At 37.1% G+C, this 14,430-nt stretch overlaps 1 protein-coding gene across 1 annotated transcript; it reads right to left on the minus strand.

The window, feature by feature from the left end:
- Positions 1 to 390: 390 nt before the first annotated feature.
- On the minus strand, positions 391 to 14,030 carry irf9 (interferon regulatory factor 9). The gene is made up of 10 exons (XM_081392443.1): positions 13,749 to 14,030; positions 12,761 to 12,817; positions 11,827 to 11,949; positions 11,008 to 11,185; positions 9,986 to 10,125; positions 9,708 to 9,777; positions 9,533 to 9,595; positions 9,011 to 9,415; positions 1,103 to 1,215; positions 391 to 1,006 (listed from the first exon to the last, which is right to left on the minus strand). Exons 2-10 carry the CDS (start codon positions 12,815 to 12,817, stop codon positions 881 to 883), a joined length of 1,275 nt encoding a protein of 424 aa, XP_081248569.1. The 5' UTR covers positions 13,749 to 14,030; the 3' UTR covers positions 391 to 880.
- Positions 14,031 to 14,430: the final 400 nt, after the last annotated feature.

The raw sequence follows: 14,430 nt of genomic DNA on the forward strand, positions 1-14,430 counted from the left end.
AAAATGAATAAACAATTGTATAGCCAGAAATGAAAACAGAGATGTACATTTTGTTGGTCTTTGACTCAAGGATTCAGGGGGAAAAAGAAAAAAATTCTCAAGATTTCCAAAACATAAATTGCATTGTTATAACGTCCACACACTTTTAGGGGATGATGAAGAAAAAGAAGTAGAAGAGGGTTCCAGCACCTTCAGTGCCTAACTGGATCACTAAAACAGATACATGACACCCCTGATACTTGCATGGCTAATTGTTTTTGTATAGCTATTGATGACTAAAGTTGGTATAAGCTAAAACAAGTAGCCTCACACTTACTTTTTTGTCGATGGAATCCAAGAAAAGTGAAGCTCTCAGTTTATGCCATTACGATTGAGACAGCAGAGGACAAGGCAAGTGACAACAACATTTATTGCCATTGATTAATGTAAAGTGACAAATTCGATGATACATTAGCGTTATCGGAAGTTATTTCAAACACTCGCTGCTGTCTGAAAGTGAGTTTTGAGCTGAAAAGTGTTTAAAATGTCTTAAATGTTGAAATCGGCTGGTAGCCTGGTATGACAACATGGGAAATGAACAGCAGTGCTGACCATCTCCTGACTCTGGTAAACTCCACCTTTGTTCATGACCACTCCTCGAGCCCCAGTTGGCCCGCTTTTGGCCAACGTGGCTATTGACTAAAGACGTCTCTTTGTATTACTTATAAATATTTAACTGCTTTCTGGCTATATATTTAAGCAACTAATAATTGCAGCATTTCCACTAACTACATACAGTAATGGGTTTCTACAAGTTGTCTCAAGCCATTTTTCTCTTCATTTTGATCCCTAATGTTAGAATGCTGCGAGTGATATCTTAGTGGTTTGTTACTCTGATACTTCAACAAAGGTTCAGAGTCACTTCCCCTGTAGGAGACTGGCTGGCCAAACATTTGAGAATTGCAATAGTAGGGTCTCTTAGGGTCTTGACCTCTTCTATCTGCAACTCAACCCATGGGAGAGAGATCTGGAGAGAGAAAAATTTAAATGAAAAGTGCACCCAAAACAACTACTCTTTCGGAAATGTAAAATTCTTTTTTTTTTCTTCACATAAGGTCTTTACCTTAATGATGATGTGTTTATCAGAGATGTTGTCTCCATCATACAGTTCTTCTCCGAAACACAGCGTGATCTCACTTTGAGGTTCTTTTCCTCCATTGCGGAAAGCATCCAACTCTGAAAATAGGAAAGAAAATCTTCAAAACTTGGTCAAAACTTGGTATTACTATATACAGGGAATCAGAAGAGGAAATAAACATATAGCTAGCTAATGTTGACCTTATGTTTACACAACATAGCCGGAGGAGAACTGACCCATCGTTTTTTTCTACTGAATCTAAAACCAACCTTTTTTTTTTATTCCTTGCCACAATTGCCTCTGGCTGGCTCACTGGGGGACTTAGGTTACGTTCACACTGCCAGTCCAAATCCAATTTCTTCATCCAATTGTAATCTGATCTAAATGATTGAACGTCCACACTGTGTATTGCAACTGTTCAGGTCTGATTTGTGTGTCCCTTGCATTCTCCAAAATATCTGCAATGTTTTCTATGGCAATGCCATTGCGTTGGTATGCCTACACGCCGAAAAACAACCACAGCAACATGGAGGCGTTGGGAATACAGTTGTTCTATTACAACATGTGTAGCCGGTAGGGGTGTAACGGAACACAAAACTGATGGTTCGGTAAGTACCTCGGTTTGAAGTCACGGTTCGGTATGGTTTCGGTACAGAAGTGGGGGAGAAAACTAAAAATAAAATTGCTTCTTTTTTTTATTAGTGGTTTTATGAACAAATTGTGTCTCTGTCTTTAAATGAATTCAATTATGTTTCTTAAGGATAAATAAAATATTTCTGCTAATGCTGCAAACTGTATATAAGGGAGCCCTTACTTAGGGGCGGCAGTGGCTCAGTGGTTCATGTAGATTGTCTACAAACCGAGAGGTTGGTGGTTCAATCCCCGATTCCACCTGACCAAGTTTTGAGGTGTCCATGAGCAAGACACCTAACCCCAGCTGCTCCCGACGAGCTGGATGGCGCCTTGCATGGCTGACACCGCCATCGGTGTGTGAATGGGTGAATGTGAGGCTATGTAAAGCGCTTTGGTGGCCATAGGTCTGTGAAAGCGCTATATAAATGCAGTCCATTTACCATTTTACTTGCACATTACTATAACATTAAAGGTTAACAACAGAGCCCAAAATATTATTATATTATTTAAATTCAGTTGCTATTTATTTCTAGCCAGAGCCCGTACTCAGCCAGATCCGTGCACAGATCCCCAGCAAAGGCCATATCCAGCTAACAAAAATATATTCTCAGAATGTTTTGCCATTAAGTTTTATATATATATATATATATATATATATATATATATATATATATATATATATATATATATATATATATATATATATAAGAAAGTTTTTCTTGGTTTATGTGTACGATGCTTTTTGGTCGACTGGATGTGGACAAGTGGACGACGCTAAATACAGGTGTAAACGGGGTGTAAAACGTTTTGAGCTTGTCTACTTTCGACCACTTTCAGAGGTAGTCGGAACAGCATTCGACCGGATTGCTTTCATAGTCAAAATGCTTGTGATTGAATGCATTTGAACAGCCATTAAAGACCGCCGACTCTCCGCCTACTGACCTAAGGCGTAAACATTTCACTAGTTCACACTTACAAATAAGTCAGATAGAATAAATGGGTATGCGTATTTGGCGTGCTGTCCAAGGAGTGGGCTCTGAGCTCGGTATTTGGCCTGAACCCAGAGGAATGTGTATATATGTACAGTCGACCAGTGGTTGGTCCCAGTATAGGTCATAAACCCCACCCTACCCATGAAGTTTAATAGACGCGATGGCAAATAAACAATCAAATTACACTTCAAATAAATTTCTTCCAAAGATGATTTCTGTCATTTTAGGTAGTTTTAATCATGCTGGTTTAAGGTCAAGTTTTCGTTTTTTTTTATTATTTTTATTTTATTTTATTTTTTATAAGTTTGATCTTAGTTCGTTATTTATGCTATAAAAACGGGAATAGTCACCTAAACGAAGTAATCACCAAGGCACCAACAGACTTTTTGGGGGGATTTTCGGGAGGAGATTCAACTTAAATTTCTACATGTCCATAACAGTTTATTTCAGACTGTAAACTTTGTACTAACTGTTTCTGCGGGAGTGAGGGCGGGACCTTGATATCGCAGCTTAAATTCCTGCTCGCTACTGCGCAGACTTGGGTCCCGTGCTCACTACTGCGCAGAAGCAATGTCCCAAATCTGCGCAAGATGTCAGCGCCATATTAGGACTTTCACCAATGGAAGAGAGTGAGGGGGTGTCATCCATCTTTTTTTACGTGGTAATTGCTGATGAAGAGTTGATTGGATACATTTTTTGAATGTGCTCCTCCCGAACTTTGTTAATGAAACATCATTATGGGAAGCGCGCTAGCCAGATAAGATTTAAACTTTCTCGGATGAAGACCCAAGTTTGGGTTGAAGAAGAAAAACATACCAAGCACAATGTTCTCTCACCATTCCTGATTTCTAACACACACTCACCGCGTTCGGCTGGTCTTGCGGCATAAAGACAATTTAGTATCACCAGTTTACCTATGCTGCATGACTTGGTGGAAACTAGATTACCTGGAGGAAACCCACATTGACACAGGGAGAACATGCAAACTGCACAGAAAGACTCATGGCTAAGTTGGGACTCAAACTGGGGATTTTCTTGCTGGGAGGTGAGTGCTACCCACTGAGCTGTCCTGCTTATATTTATGTTTATATTAATTCAAATTATAAAAATAGAAAAAAATTAAACAAAAGTTCCAAAAACTGTGTTAAGATACAATTTTCAGAGTGTTTACATTTTCCCACAGTATACAAGTTTCTAAGTGCATTAAATGTTTGAATTATAAAATAAACAGATAAGGCTTTACTTTAAGATTCACATTTTGCTGTAGTAGTACACTGAAGTCAAGTCAAGTCACCTTTATTTATATTGTTTATACAAAGCAGATTGTTTCAAAGCAGTTTTACAGTGATAACAGGAAAATGATTCAATGATGCAAAAGAGTTCATTTCTGCTGTACAGCAGCTCTAAAAGAAAGTGTCATTGCTCAGCTGAAGTTAGTTCAGTGTTGAATCATTTCCATTTTAAAATAGTTAATTTCATCAATAAAGCAGCTCTGCAGAAAACAGTGATGTCATCGTCCAGGTCAGCTCAGTTCTCATACAACAGCGTCTGTGCAGTCAAATCAGTAATATTGTTGAATATTAATTGTCCCCAACTAAGCAAGACAGTGGAAAGGAACCTAAACTCCATCAGGTGACAGAATGAAGAAAAAAAACCTTGGGAGAAACCAGGCTCAGTCAGGGGGCCAGTTCTCCTCTGACAACAAATGAAAACAGCGCGATTATGATTCAGTCTACATCACAAGTCAGAATCAGATTGTAGATTGTGGATGCTGTGTGGTAGCATTCAAATATTTCATCCAGTTCCTTTTGTTTTAAGATCTGATTCTAAACTGTGTAAGAGCCTCTGGGAAGTACAGTCCAAGACAGTGAATCATAAGAGCAAAGCTTACATTTTCTAAACCAAAAACACAACCCCACCAAGTTAAACAAGAAAACAAAAGAACACAAACTCAAACACACAACTAAACAGCACACAAGTCAAATATAACGTGACGTGGAAAACAACACAATAGAAAAAGAAAACACCAAAAAATCGAATATATTATATTTTTCATTTAAAATTTTGAATATATTAACTGTTTCATTTTTCAGGTTTAAACACTGTCATTTTACAAAATGCTTTGTGATGCTGCATGATGAAGAGAGACATAATAGTGTAATGGTTGTCTGCAGACTCTGGACATTTGGCTTAAAAGTGGCGTGGAACAAAACACATGCGCAGAGCTGTGAGTAATAGAAAGACAATGAGAAAATTTAGTCCAGAATCAGATGATTTTATGAGTTAAATGGACAGTTGATCCATGATCCGTAAGGACCAGGCCCCATGATTTGGCACGCATGTGATTCGTGGATTAATTGCAAGTTTAACCACCAAGTGAAAGTTTATAATTTGCACGTGTTTTGTCTTGCCAGTTTACACATTCAATAGATTTTAAACCATTCCAGCGCTAGAAGAGGCAAAAGAGAATTTAAAAGAGGCACAGCCGCACACACACCAAAGCGCATGCACACAGAGCGAGTTGTGTTTCAGATAGCGTGCAAACTCCGAATTGATTCCTCTTACTTTATTTGTAACTTTGTTATGTTGTATTTATCTATGCTTGCAATTAGTGTATTTGTTCTTATTTTTACTGATTGTTCACACATGCCTTTAATAATGTTTGAACTTTTTGCTGTGGTATCGGAGTACTTAAAGTGTGTTTTAAGTAATAAATGGAAAGCAAAGTTACCCACACACCCCCCAATCGTTTTTTTCTTGCTGATCCGAAAAATGATCTGATCCGTGACTCAGTAATATATGATCCGAACCATGAGTTCTGTGATCCGTTGAACCACTGAACAACAGGTGAAATGCTGTTACAGAAGGGAAAGTTCAAAGTCCTGATTGCTTAGTGTAATGCATTAGGTTTAATAAAGTCAGTTTATTATACCTGCTTGCCTTTATATTTTATTTGCATTCAATGTTTGTTCCTTATGCATGTGTCTTGTGACTTTATGTTCTCTTCTCTTCAATTCTATTTAATGATATTAACATTTAAAACATTTTAGATGTTTTAGATGTCCAACTAAAACATTACAAAAATACATTTCATGAACGATGTATGATAAATAATGTTTTTGTGCTAACGTTTTGAGATTTTTTTAAAAGTACAGATAACTATGAACGAACGTTCTTTTAACATTACTGGAAGAAAGTTTGCTCATAACTTTGTTCATAAGAGAATCTTGCAAGAATGCTAGCCAAAGTTCTGAGAACGTTCCCTGTTAGCTGGGAATATGCTAAAAGTGACTATAAGGCATGAAGATATTAGGCCATTTTGACCACAACATTTTATGCAAACATTCCAAAAACATTCAGCAAATATTAATAGCATCATAAAGACGTTCCAAGAATGTTGTTTTAAGAACGTTTTCTCTCAATGTTATGAGAACATTTAATTAAAAATAACATTGTAAGGACATTGTTCTCACAATGTTTTCTCTCCACATTATGAGTAGTACAATCAAGTACAAATTACATCGTAAAGTCATTCCATAAATGTTGTACTAAGAACATTTTCTCTTAACATTGCAAGAACGTATATTAACTATTAATAACATTAAAACGTTCCTTAAACATTATTTTAAGAACATTTTGTCCAAACATTTACATAACATTTAAAGAACATTAGTGAAAGTTATGGGAACGTTCCCTCTAGACCTAACAGACCCTAGCAACCTTCAACTTCTCCCACCAAATGCCGTCGTGATGTATCCAGATCTTCAGGAAGAAGGAGCTGGAAGAAATATATTGAATGAACAGTCCACAATCTCACTTGTGATGCATTCTGGAATCATAATCACATGTTTGGCCATAAGAGAACTGGCCCCCTGACTGAGCCTGGTTTTTTTTTTTCTCCATTCTGTCACCTGAAGAAGTTTTGGTTCCTTGCCACTGTCGCCTTTGGCTTGTTTAGTTGGGGACACTTAATATTCAGCAGTATTTTTGATTCGACTGCACTGCCACTGACACTATCGGATGAAAACTGAGCTGGACCGATGACATCACTGTTTTCTGCTGAACTGCTTTATAGCAGAATTGAACTCATTTCATAATTGATGAGCTTTACACAGGTCTTATACCGAAAACAATCAACTCTGAACTGATTTCAACTGAATAATGACAATACTGTGTTTTTAGAGCTGCTTTACAGCAGAATTGAAATCTGTTTGTATCACTGAACACTATTTTCCTGTTATCACAGTACAGCTTTGAAACAATCTGTATTGTATAAGGCGCTATATAAATAAAGGTGATACAAACACACCAAATGGTCTTAAAACTCAAAGAGGTGTTCTACACACCTCTTTGAGTTTTAAGACCATTTGGTGTGTTTAGGCAGATTAGCAGTATATTGTAATTTTGCAATCAACCAACACCACGAAACAACACAACCTTGTTTCTGCAACAACTCTCAGCATATTTTCTACTACAACGTCTGATGTGTTTATGCTTTTCATGGCGTGAGAAAGTAACAAAAGCAGAAAAACCACGCAAATTCCGATCAGAGCAGTCAGACTAAAAAGGATTTCTGGAAATTAGATTTGAATAGGATTTCAAACCATAAATGAATGTAGCTTGAAACAGATTTGTGAAAATTGCAATTCACATGATATTTTGACATTCACACTTGATCAGATTCCAATCAGACATGCACAAAAATTGGATTTGGACTGACAGTCTGAACAGGGCTAAGTCTATAGGACTAAAGATTTATGGAATTACTTTCTAGCAGAAAGGTGAGCACTATGACCAAAATCTTGTGCCACGAGATGGGTCATCTTCTATCACAGTAATGGCACAAATCAGGATTCTGCTGACGTTGGAATGTATCAACCACTATTCTCCACTTTTTCTACCAATTTCCACACAATGCAAACACACCATATTACCAAAACAAGCTCAATAGCACTTCAGATACACTCAAACTCTTCAAAACATTAAGTTCTCTCCTCTGCCCCCTCTACCTCAAGCTGACGACTGCTAATTTTTTATACAAAAAACACGAATAATAGAAAAGCAAATGCCATTATACTTACATCATTTATATATAATTTATTAGACAGAACTGTAAAACAGAGACAGTAAACTAATGGCGACAGAATTGGAGCAAACAGAAAAACGAAATAAAAAAAATGCCAAATATCAGCTGATCACTATTTAGGATGTTATTACACTCTTTAAAATAAAGGTTCTTTATTGGCATCTATGGTTCCATGAAGAACCTTTAACATCCACGGAACCTTTTCTCTGGACAAAAGCTTCTTTATAGTGGATAAAGGTTCTTGAAATTATTAAAATGTTCTTAACACTAAGAAAACTGTTCTTTTAATAACAGTTCACTGAAAGGTTCTTTAGTGAACTCAAAAAGCTTCTTCTATGGCAGGGTTTCTCAATTCCAGTCTTCACACCTCTCCAAATTCGGAAATGAGCATCCCTATGCCCTACTCACTCCGAAGTGCAGAACCATTGAAGTGGGGACTTTAGGGGGAGCAGGGCACTTGTGTGTCATAATGAAGCCGTTTGGAACACTCTTGGCGAAGGGAGCAATGAAAGACCACGTAATTTCATGGATTGTTACCACTACAAAGCTAGGCCGCAACAACAGGAATATCGTATTATACACTGATATATACAAATAAAAACAAAAAATATAATTAATATAATGTGTGTGTGTGTGTGTGTGTGTGTGTGTGTGTGTGTGTGTGTGTGTGTGTGTGTGTGTGTGTGTGTGTGTGTGTGTGTGTGTGTGTGTGTGTGTGTGTATGTTCCAGATCTTTTGTATTTGATGACATTATTTGTTTGAACGTTTAAGCCAAAAAAGCACAGTATAGGAAACATAGGTAGCACTTTACAATAAGGTTTATTGTATTAACTAACCATGAGCAATTCATTTGTTACAGTATTTGTTAATCTTTGTTAACGTTAGTTAATAAAAATACAGCTGTTCATTGTTAGTTCATGTTAGTTCACAGTGCCTTAACCAATGTTACCAATGTTAGATTTTAATAAAGTATTAGTAAATGTTGAAATTAACATTAACAAAGATTAATAAATGCTGTATATGTGCAGTTCATTATTAGTTCATGTTAAATAATGTAGTTAACTAATGTTAACTAATGAACCTTATTGTAAGTGTTACCAGAACAGAAATTTGAGCTGACCACTCAAGTAATGTTTTATTCTGGGTTTTCCAGTGCAAAATATTTGCTTGTGAAACACTTACCCTGTCTGAATGTATCCATGTTGAACAGCTGGGTGAGCTCGCTTCCTCTCTCCATTTTACAGGGTCCTGTGGTGGTGTTGTGCGGTCCTCTCCAGAACACCCGTCCCTGACAGAAACGCTTGGCATAGATGCCTCCTCCTGTCAAGGTCAGCACTACTCCCCGCTCCATGAAGGGCAGTAATTTGTTAAGATCGTTCAAACGTGGGGCAAGGCTGGGGTCCTCAACCATGTCTAATGGGGGCTCTGGGAGAGGGATTCGATGGAAGCCAGGGCCGTTCAGAGACGGTGGAGATGGAGGCACCGGTGACGGAGGCAGATAAGCAATCCGAACATCATTACCCTTTACTTCTCGCCGCAGAACCTCCTGACCAAAGTAGTGCACGGTTATGTGGAAAGTGTTCAGCACTGAAAGAACAAAAGAGTCTTTAGAAACCATCTGCTGATAGTTTGGTTAAATATGAAACAATTGTGAGATCAGATTTGTTGTACTCAATAAATGAATCAAATTGCATTTTTAGTTACCTCTCTTTTCTTCAGACAAAGGCACTGTTTCAATTGTAAAGTTTAACTGGATATCTTCAGCACCTCAAAAGAAATGTTGAATAACAATAAGTCAGTCATCCACTTTGCATTATTAACATCTACATTAACCACAAATGAACCAAGTCGAAAACATTGAGTAAAACCAGATACTTACTGTCACTCTTTAAGAGGACTGTCTGCATCCCGATCTCACTTCCTGCATGTGGGACAGTTTCCTGTGCACTCTGTTAAGATCAGAAGTGGAAATAGAGCTCAATTAATTGTAGACTCATACTCTGCTAAGTGGAATGTAAAATGTGTCTGAGTGCATGTTTTCTACTGTTTGTTTTGCTTTTGTAAGGCAGGCTTTCTCTAATTAGCATGCATGTTGCAAATAGCATCTTAATTAAAGTTTGAACAGTATAGCTCTTTAATGATTAGTTATGTTTTTACCATGTCGATGGGCTGGAGCACAACGACCTCCTTTTTGATCTTTTTGCATTCGATCTCCTGATCATGGTCAGATTCGCTGTGTCTCCTCCTGATGCTTCTCACTGCTTTCTGTCCGTTCTCTTTTTTTACTTTCACCCCTCCTATGATGAGAGGAAAATGAAGTAAATCAAAAAAAAAAAAAAAAGTAACTCCTTTACATAGCCTACTCATTGGAGTTATTGTAGACTTTTTGCTGTTCATGCAAGTTGTAGGAATGTGCAAAACTTCAAATGTCATTTTTTATAGTCAATGTTTGATGTTTAAGAAAGCTTAATTTCTCCATTTTGTATTTTTACAGAACATTCGATTCAATTCACTTCCATTTACTGTCATTGAGCAAAGTACAAATACAAAGCCAATGAAATGCAGTTAACATCCAACCACCAGGATACAGAATAAAATAGTAATCATTCCAAGTAGTGCATAAAAAAAAGTTTGCACACTATCCAATAAACCACATTGAAACTATTCTCCTAGTATTTTTTTTTCATTTAATATGCCTACATATTATGAGCAGAACTTTTGCGAGATTTCAAAGCATACTTATAAATACTTTATTCGCAACTTCCTCGGGGAGCGAAGACGGAGCGGTGTTTCTGATATCAGTGAGCGAGGAGTGGAGAGCGGTAAATGGTGAACCTGGAGTGGAGTGATTATTAAATGCTTGGAGCGCGGAGGGAAAATTGTTGCCGCTCCACTCCGCTCACATACTCTGGCTCCAGCACACCTGCCTGGAAGTTTCTAGTGGTCCTAGATGGTTTAGGTGCGCTTAATTAGGACTAGAGCTAAACTCTGCTGGAAAGTGGCCCAAGACTGGACACCCCTGGTTTAGACCAATCAAGCCTCATTATGGTGGGAAAATGCTAAGGATTTTTGTCTATTGTCTATGGGCGGCATGAGAGAAAGAGACTGAATGTGTAAAATGTGTGAGAGTTGGCAACCCTGCTATGTTACAAACAAATGTTTCCACATCCATTTGTTACCTTGTTCTTCTAGTGGTACGAGGCGGTACACTTTGTAGGGTTCTGAGATGTCCAGCTGTGATCTTTCAGTGACCTCACTAAACTCTGGACTTTTGTTGAGGGCACAGCGAAGGCGAGTTTTCCAAGATGCAGGGTCATTTCCAGTCTCCAAAAGCTTCCCTTTAAACTCCGCCCAAGCCTTCAATCGGAAAAGTTCAAATTAATATTTCAAAAAAACATTTTTTTTTATTTCTTAATAAATGAATTACTGCTCATACTATCTTTCAAATTAATTATAATCAATAATGTGCAAATAATTATCATCAACATGTAATTCCACAGAGGTGGAAACAAACAATTTGATATACTAGCAGAAAAAAAGGTATCAAGAGTGAAAACAATGTATACAATGTAATGTCCAGTTGTGTAATGTAATGTAGACATACATACACATGTCTGGTTCGCTATCTTTGTGGGAACTCTCCATAGACGTAATGTTTTTTTATACTGTAAAAACAGTATATTCTATCCCCTTACACTATCTCTACCCCTAAACCTACCCTTCACAGAAAACTTTCTGCATTTTTAAAATTTTTTTTACAGCTTGTTTCCTCATGGGGACCTCCATTTAGGTCCCCACAGTGACATGAGTCCCCATGAGTCAGTGTTCAGGTTGAAGTCCCCACTGGGATAAAAAAACATGAACACACACAAACACACACACACACACACACACACACACACACACACACACACACACACACACACACACACACACACACACACACACACACACACACACACACATAGACAGAAAGAGAAAGATATAGATATTTCCACCTTGAAAATAGCTGCATCTTCCTCACTTCGGAAATCTTGTTTTCCTGCATGTTTCCATGGGATACGAAACATGGTTTTATCAGTGTTGTCCCACACTAGGCCGTGATACTTCCCACTGTTCACCTATATCCCAAAGCACACACAAGAAAGAAACAGATATTATTATTAATCATAATTATTAATATTTCTGACCTGAGACCCTTAGGTAATATTAGGCAGCTAGATACTCTGCCTGCACATACAAAATAAATAAAATAAATAAATAAAAAGGCAACTGTGGATGCCAGAAAAATAGGTAGCAAGCAACATTTTTAGATTTTACAGATTTGAGTTAAATTTACTGTAAAAAAAATAATTAATAATAATTCACTAACTAAAATGACTAAAATACATTACTAATTTATAATAACTAATTTATTACCAAACTACTCAAATCATTTTTTTTTACCTTGATATTATACTGACATCCACCTTAAAAATACAAGTGGTAAAGAGACAGCTTGTACATAATGTATCACATGTAGCTTTTCCACAAGCTGAGATACGGTGCATGTGTCATACACACAAATACAAAACACCATCGTGGTAACACAGACTTAAACTTTACAGACGTAAACTTTCATTTAATTTACAGATTTAAACTTTAATTTAACAGCATAAGATGTAACATAAAAAAAGAAGAAGCATTATTTCAATGAAAAACTATAAAATCTAAACTATCTAAGATTTTATTAAAGGTATAGCGGAGGATGTTTTACTTCCTGGTGGGTAGTGTAAACTATTGGTCCTCCTAATTGTCAATCATTCTGGTGAATCAATCAAACTTTTCAAAAAGTGGAGAGGGCGGGTCTTATCTAAAATTTGGAAAGATCCTCCGCTATACCTTTAACTTAGATCATTTGACACACTCAACATACCACACACACACACGCACCTGTTCCACTATCCAGGAGCGCAGACGGCGCGTGGAGCGAATCCTTCCAGATGCCATCTGAAAAACACATTGATTGACAGATGCTGATTTGTCTTAAGAAAGTCAGACATCTCACACATTTGACAGTTCAGAGGTGGGTAATACCATGTTATTTGACACGGTACCATGGAAGGTATGCAATAAGGTATGCAGAAGTTATTCTATTAAGCCCAACTAAATGTTGTGTGTGTGTGTGTGTGTGTGTGTGTGTGTGTGTGTGTGTGTGTGTGTGTGTGTGTGTGTGTGTGTGTGTGAGTGAGTGAATAGTATTCCAATAAAATGAGTATTAAATTAAAGATGAATCTTTCATCTAAAGTGGTTCTCAACGGGGGCGGTACTGCCCCCCGGGGCGTTCAGAGAACTGAGTGAGCCCAATGAAATGAGATAATGCTGTTTGAGATGTGTTTCTGAGCTTGTTCTTGTGAGCTTTTTGGGGTTATTATTTGAACAACAGTGATCAATGGAGCTGTTCCTTATAAGCACACTTGACTAATACAATGAATTGTAATTACGCACAGGTTGTTATAAATCTTATTTTGACTCTAAACAATTCTTAAATTATATTGACTCTAGACAATTCTTAAATTAATTTAATTTGGCAATCACCCTAGTCCTTCGAAAGAAATCGCTGTTTGGTTCCCTCCCTTGGTAGTGCAGTACAGGAAGCGTATACGCTATGATTTGTAATCATAAATGACTATTATTATATATGCCTTAACTCTATTAAGACGCATTCACAATACTTTTTGTAAACTTATATTCGAATTATCTGCTTAAATAAAAATAGAGATACAAGGGATTTTATAATTTCAACAATTTCTTCCAAACTATCCACATCAAAATCAATGTAGCCTATAGCTCGTTGTATAAATAAGTTCGCGGAAAAAACGTCATTTTTTGTATAAACTTGTGAAAATTATTAGTTTGTTTGTAGTTTCGCTTAGCCTACCTTTAGTTTCGGTCGTATATACTGTCAGCAGTTCTGGAGATCACAGTCTGCCTGCCCAGGCTCATCGCAGATGATCGCACTAGAAATTCCTGAAAGCAAAACAGTGGAGCGTCCTGAGCTGTTTGAGTGACTTTTGGTAGGGGGCGCTCATCGGCTCACAGCGTAATCACACTGTTCGTCAAATAGCTATGTCATGAGTGTCTTTGGAAAATACGGAATCTTTTTGAATTAACAATCTATTCGTGAAAGGTTTTTTTTTTTTTTTTTTTTTTTGCAATGTGCGGCTACATCACTTTGGGAATAATGAATATTACTACAACATGAGCAGGTGTTTATGGCAAGCACTTTTAACATTTAAAAGCAAATTTTGACTCCGGAATTAACATTGTAGATATCAACAATCTCTTTCTGACTAGTCGTAATTACATTTTGGATAGTTGGAATTGTCATTCAAGATCTGTAACGTAATTGTGACTAGTCGAAACGACAGATAGAGATATCTGTAATTCAGTTTTGACTAGGCATAATGAAAGTTAAAGATATCTCAAACGTCATTATGACTAGTGCAAATTATTGTGCATGATGTTGCTCTATTTTACATATCTATTTCCCCTCCCCACCATAATCAAAGAAAAAGTGGGTTAATTTCTTTATTTCTATGAATGGAAGAAGAAAGAAGCAT

This window comes from Scardinius erythrophthalmus, assembly GCF_964197995.2.
Source record: "Scardinius erythrophthalmus genome assembly, chromosome: 18".
Classification (NCBI taxonomy): Eukaryota; Metazoa; Chordata; class Actinopteri; order Cypriniformes; family Leuciscidae; genus Scardinius; species Scardinius erythrophthalmus.

Excerpts from the sequence above, each read along its gene's own strand:
- irf9 (XM_081392443.1), bottom strand. The coding sequence starts at position 12,817 with ATGGCATCTGGAAGGATTCGCTCCACGCGCCGTCTGCGCTCCTGGATA. Across the intron at positions 11,186-11,826 it reads AAGATGCAGCTATTTTCAAG|GCTTGGGCGGAGTTTAAAGG; the intron begins GTGGAAATATCT and ends TTCCGATTGAAG. Across the intron at positions 10,126-11,007 it reads CGTACCACTAGAAGAACAAG|GAGGGGTGAAAGTAAAAAAA; the intron begins GTAACAAATGGA and ends CTCTCATCATAG.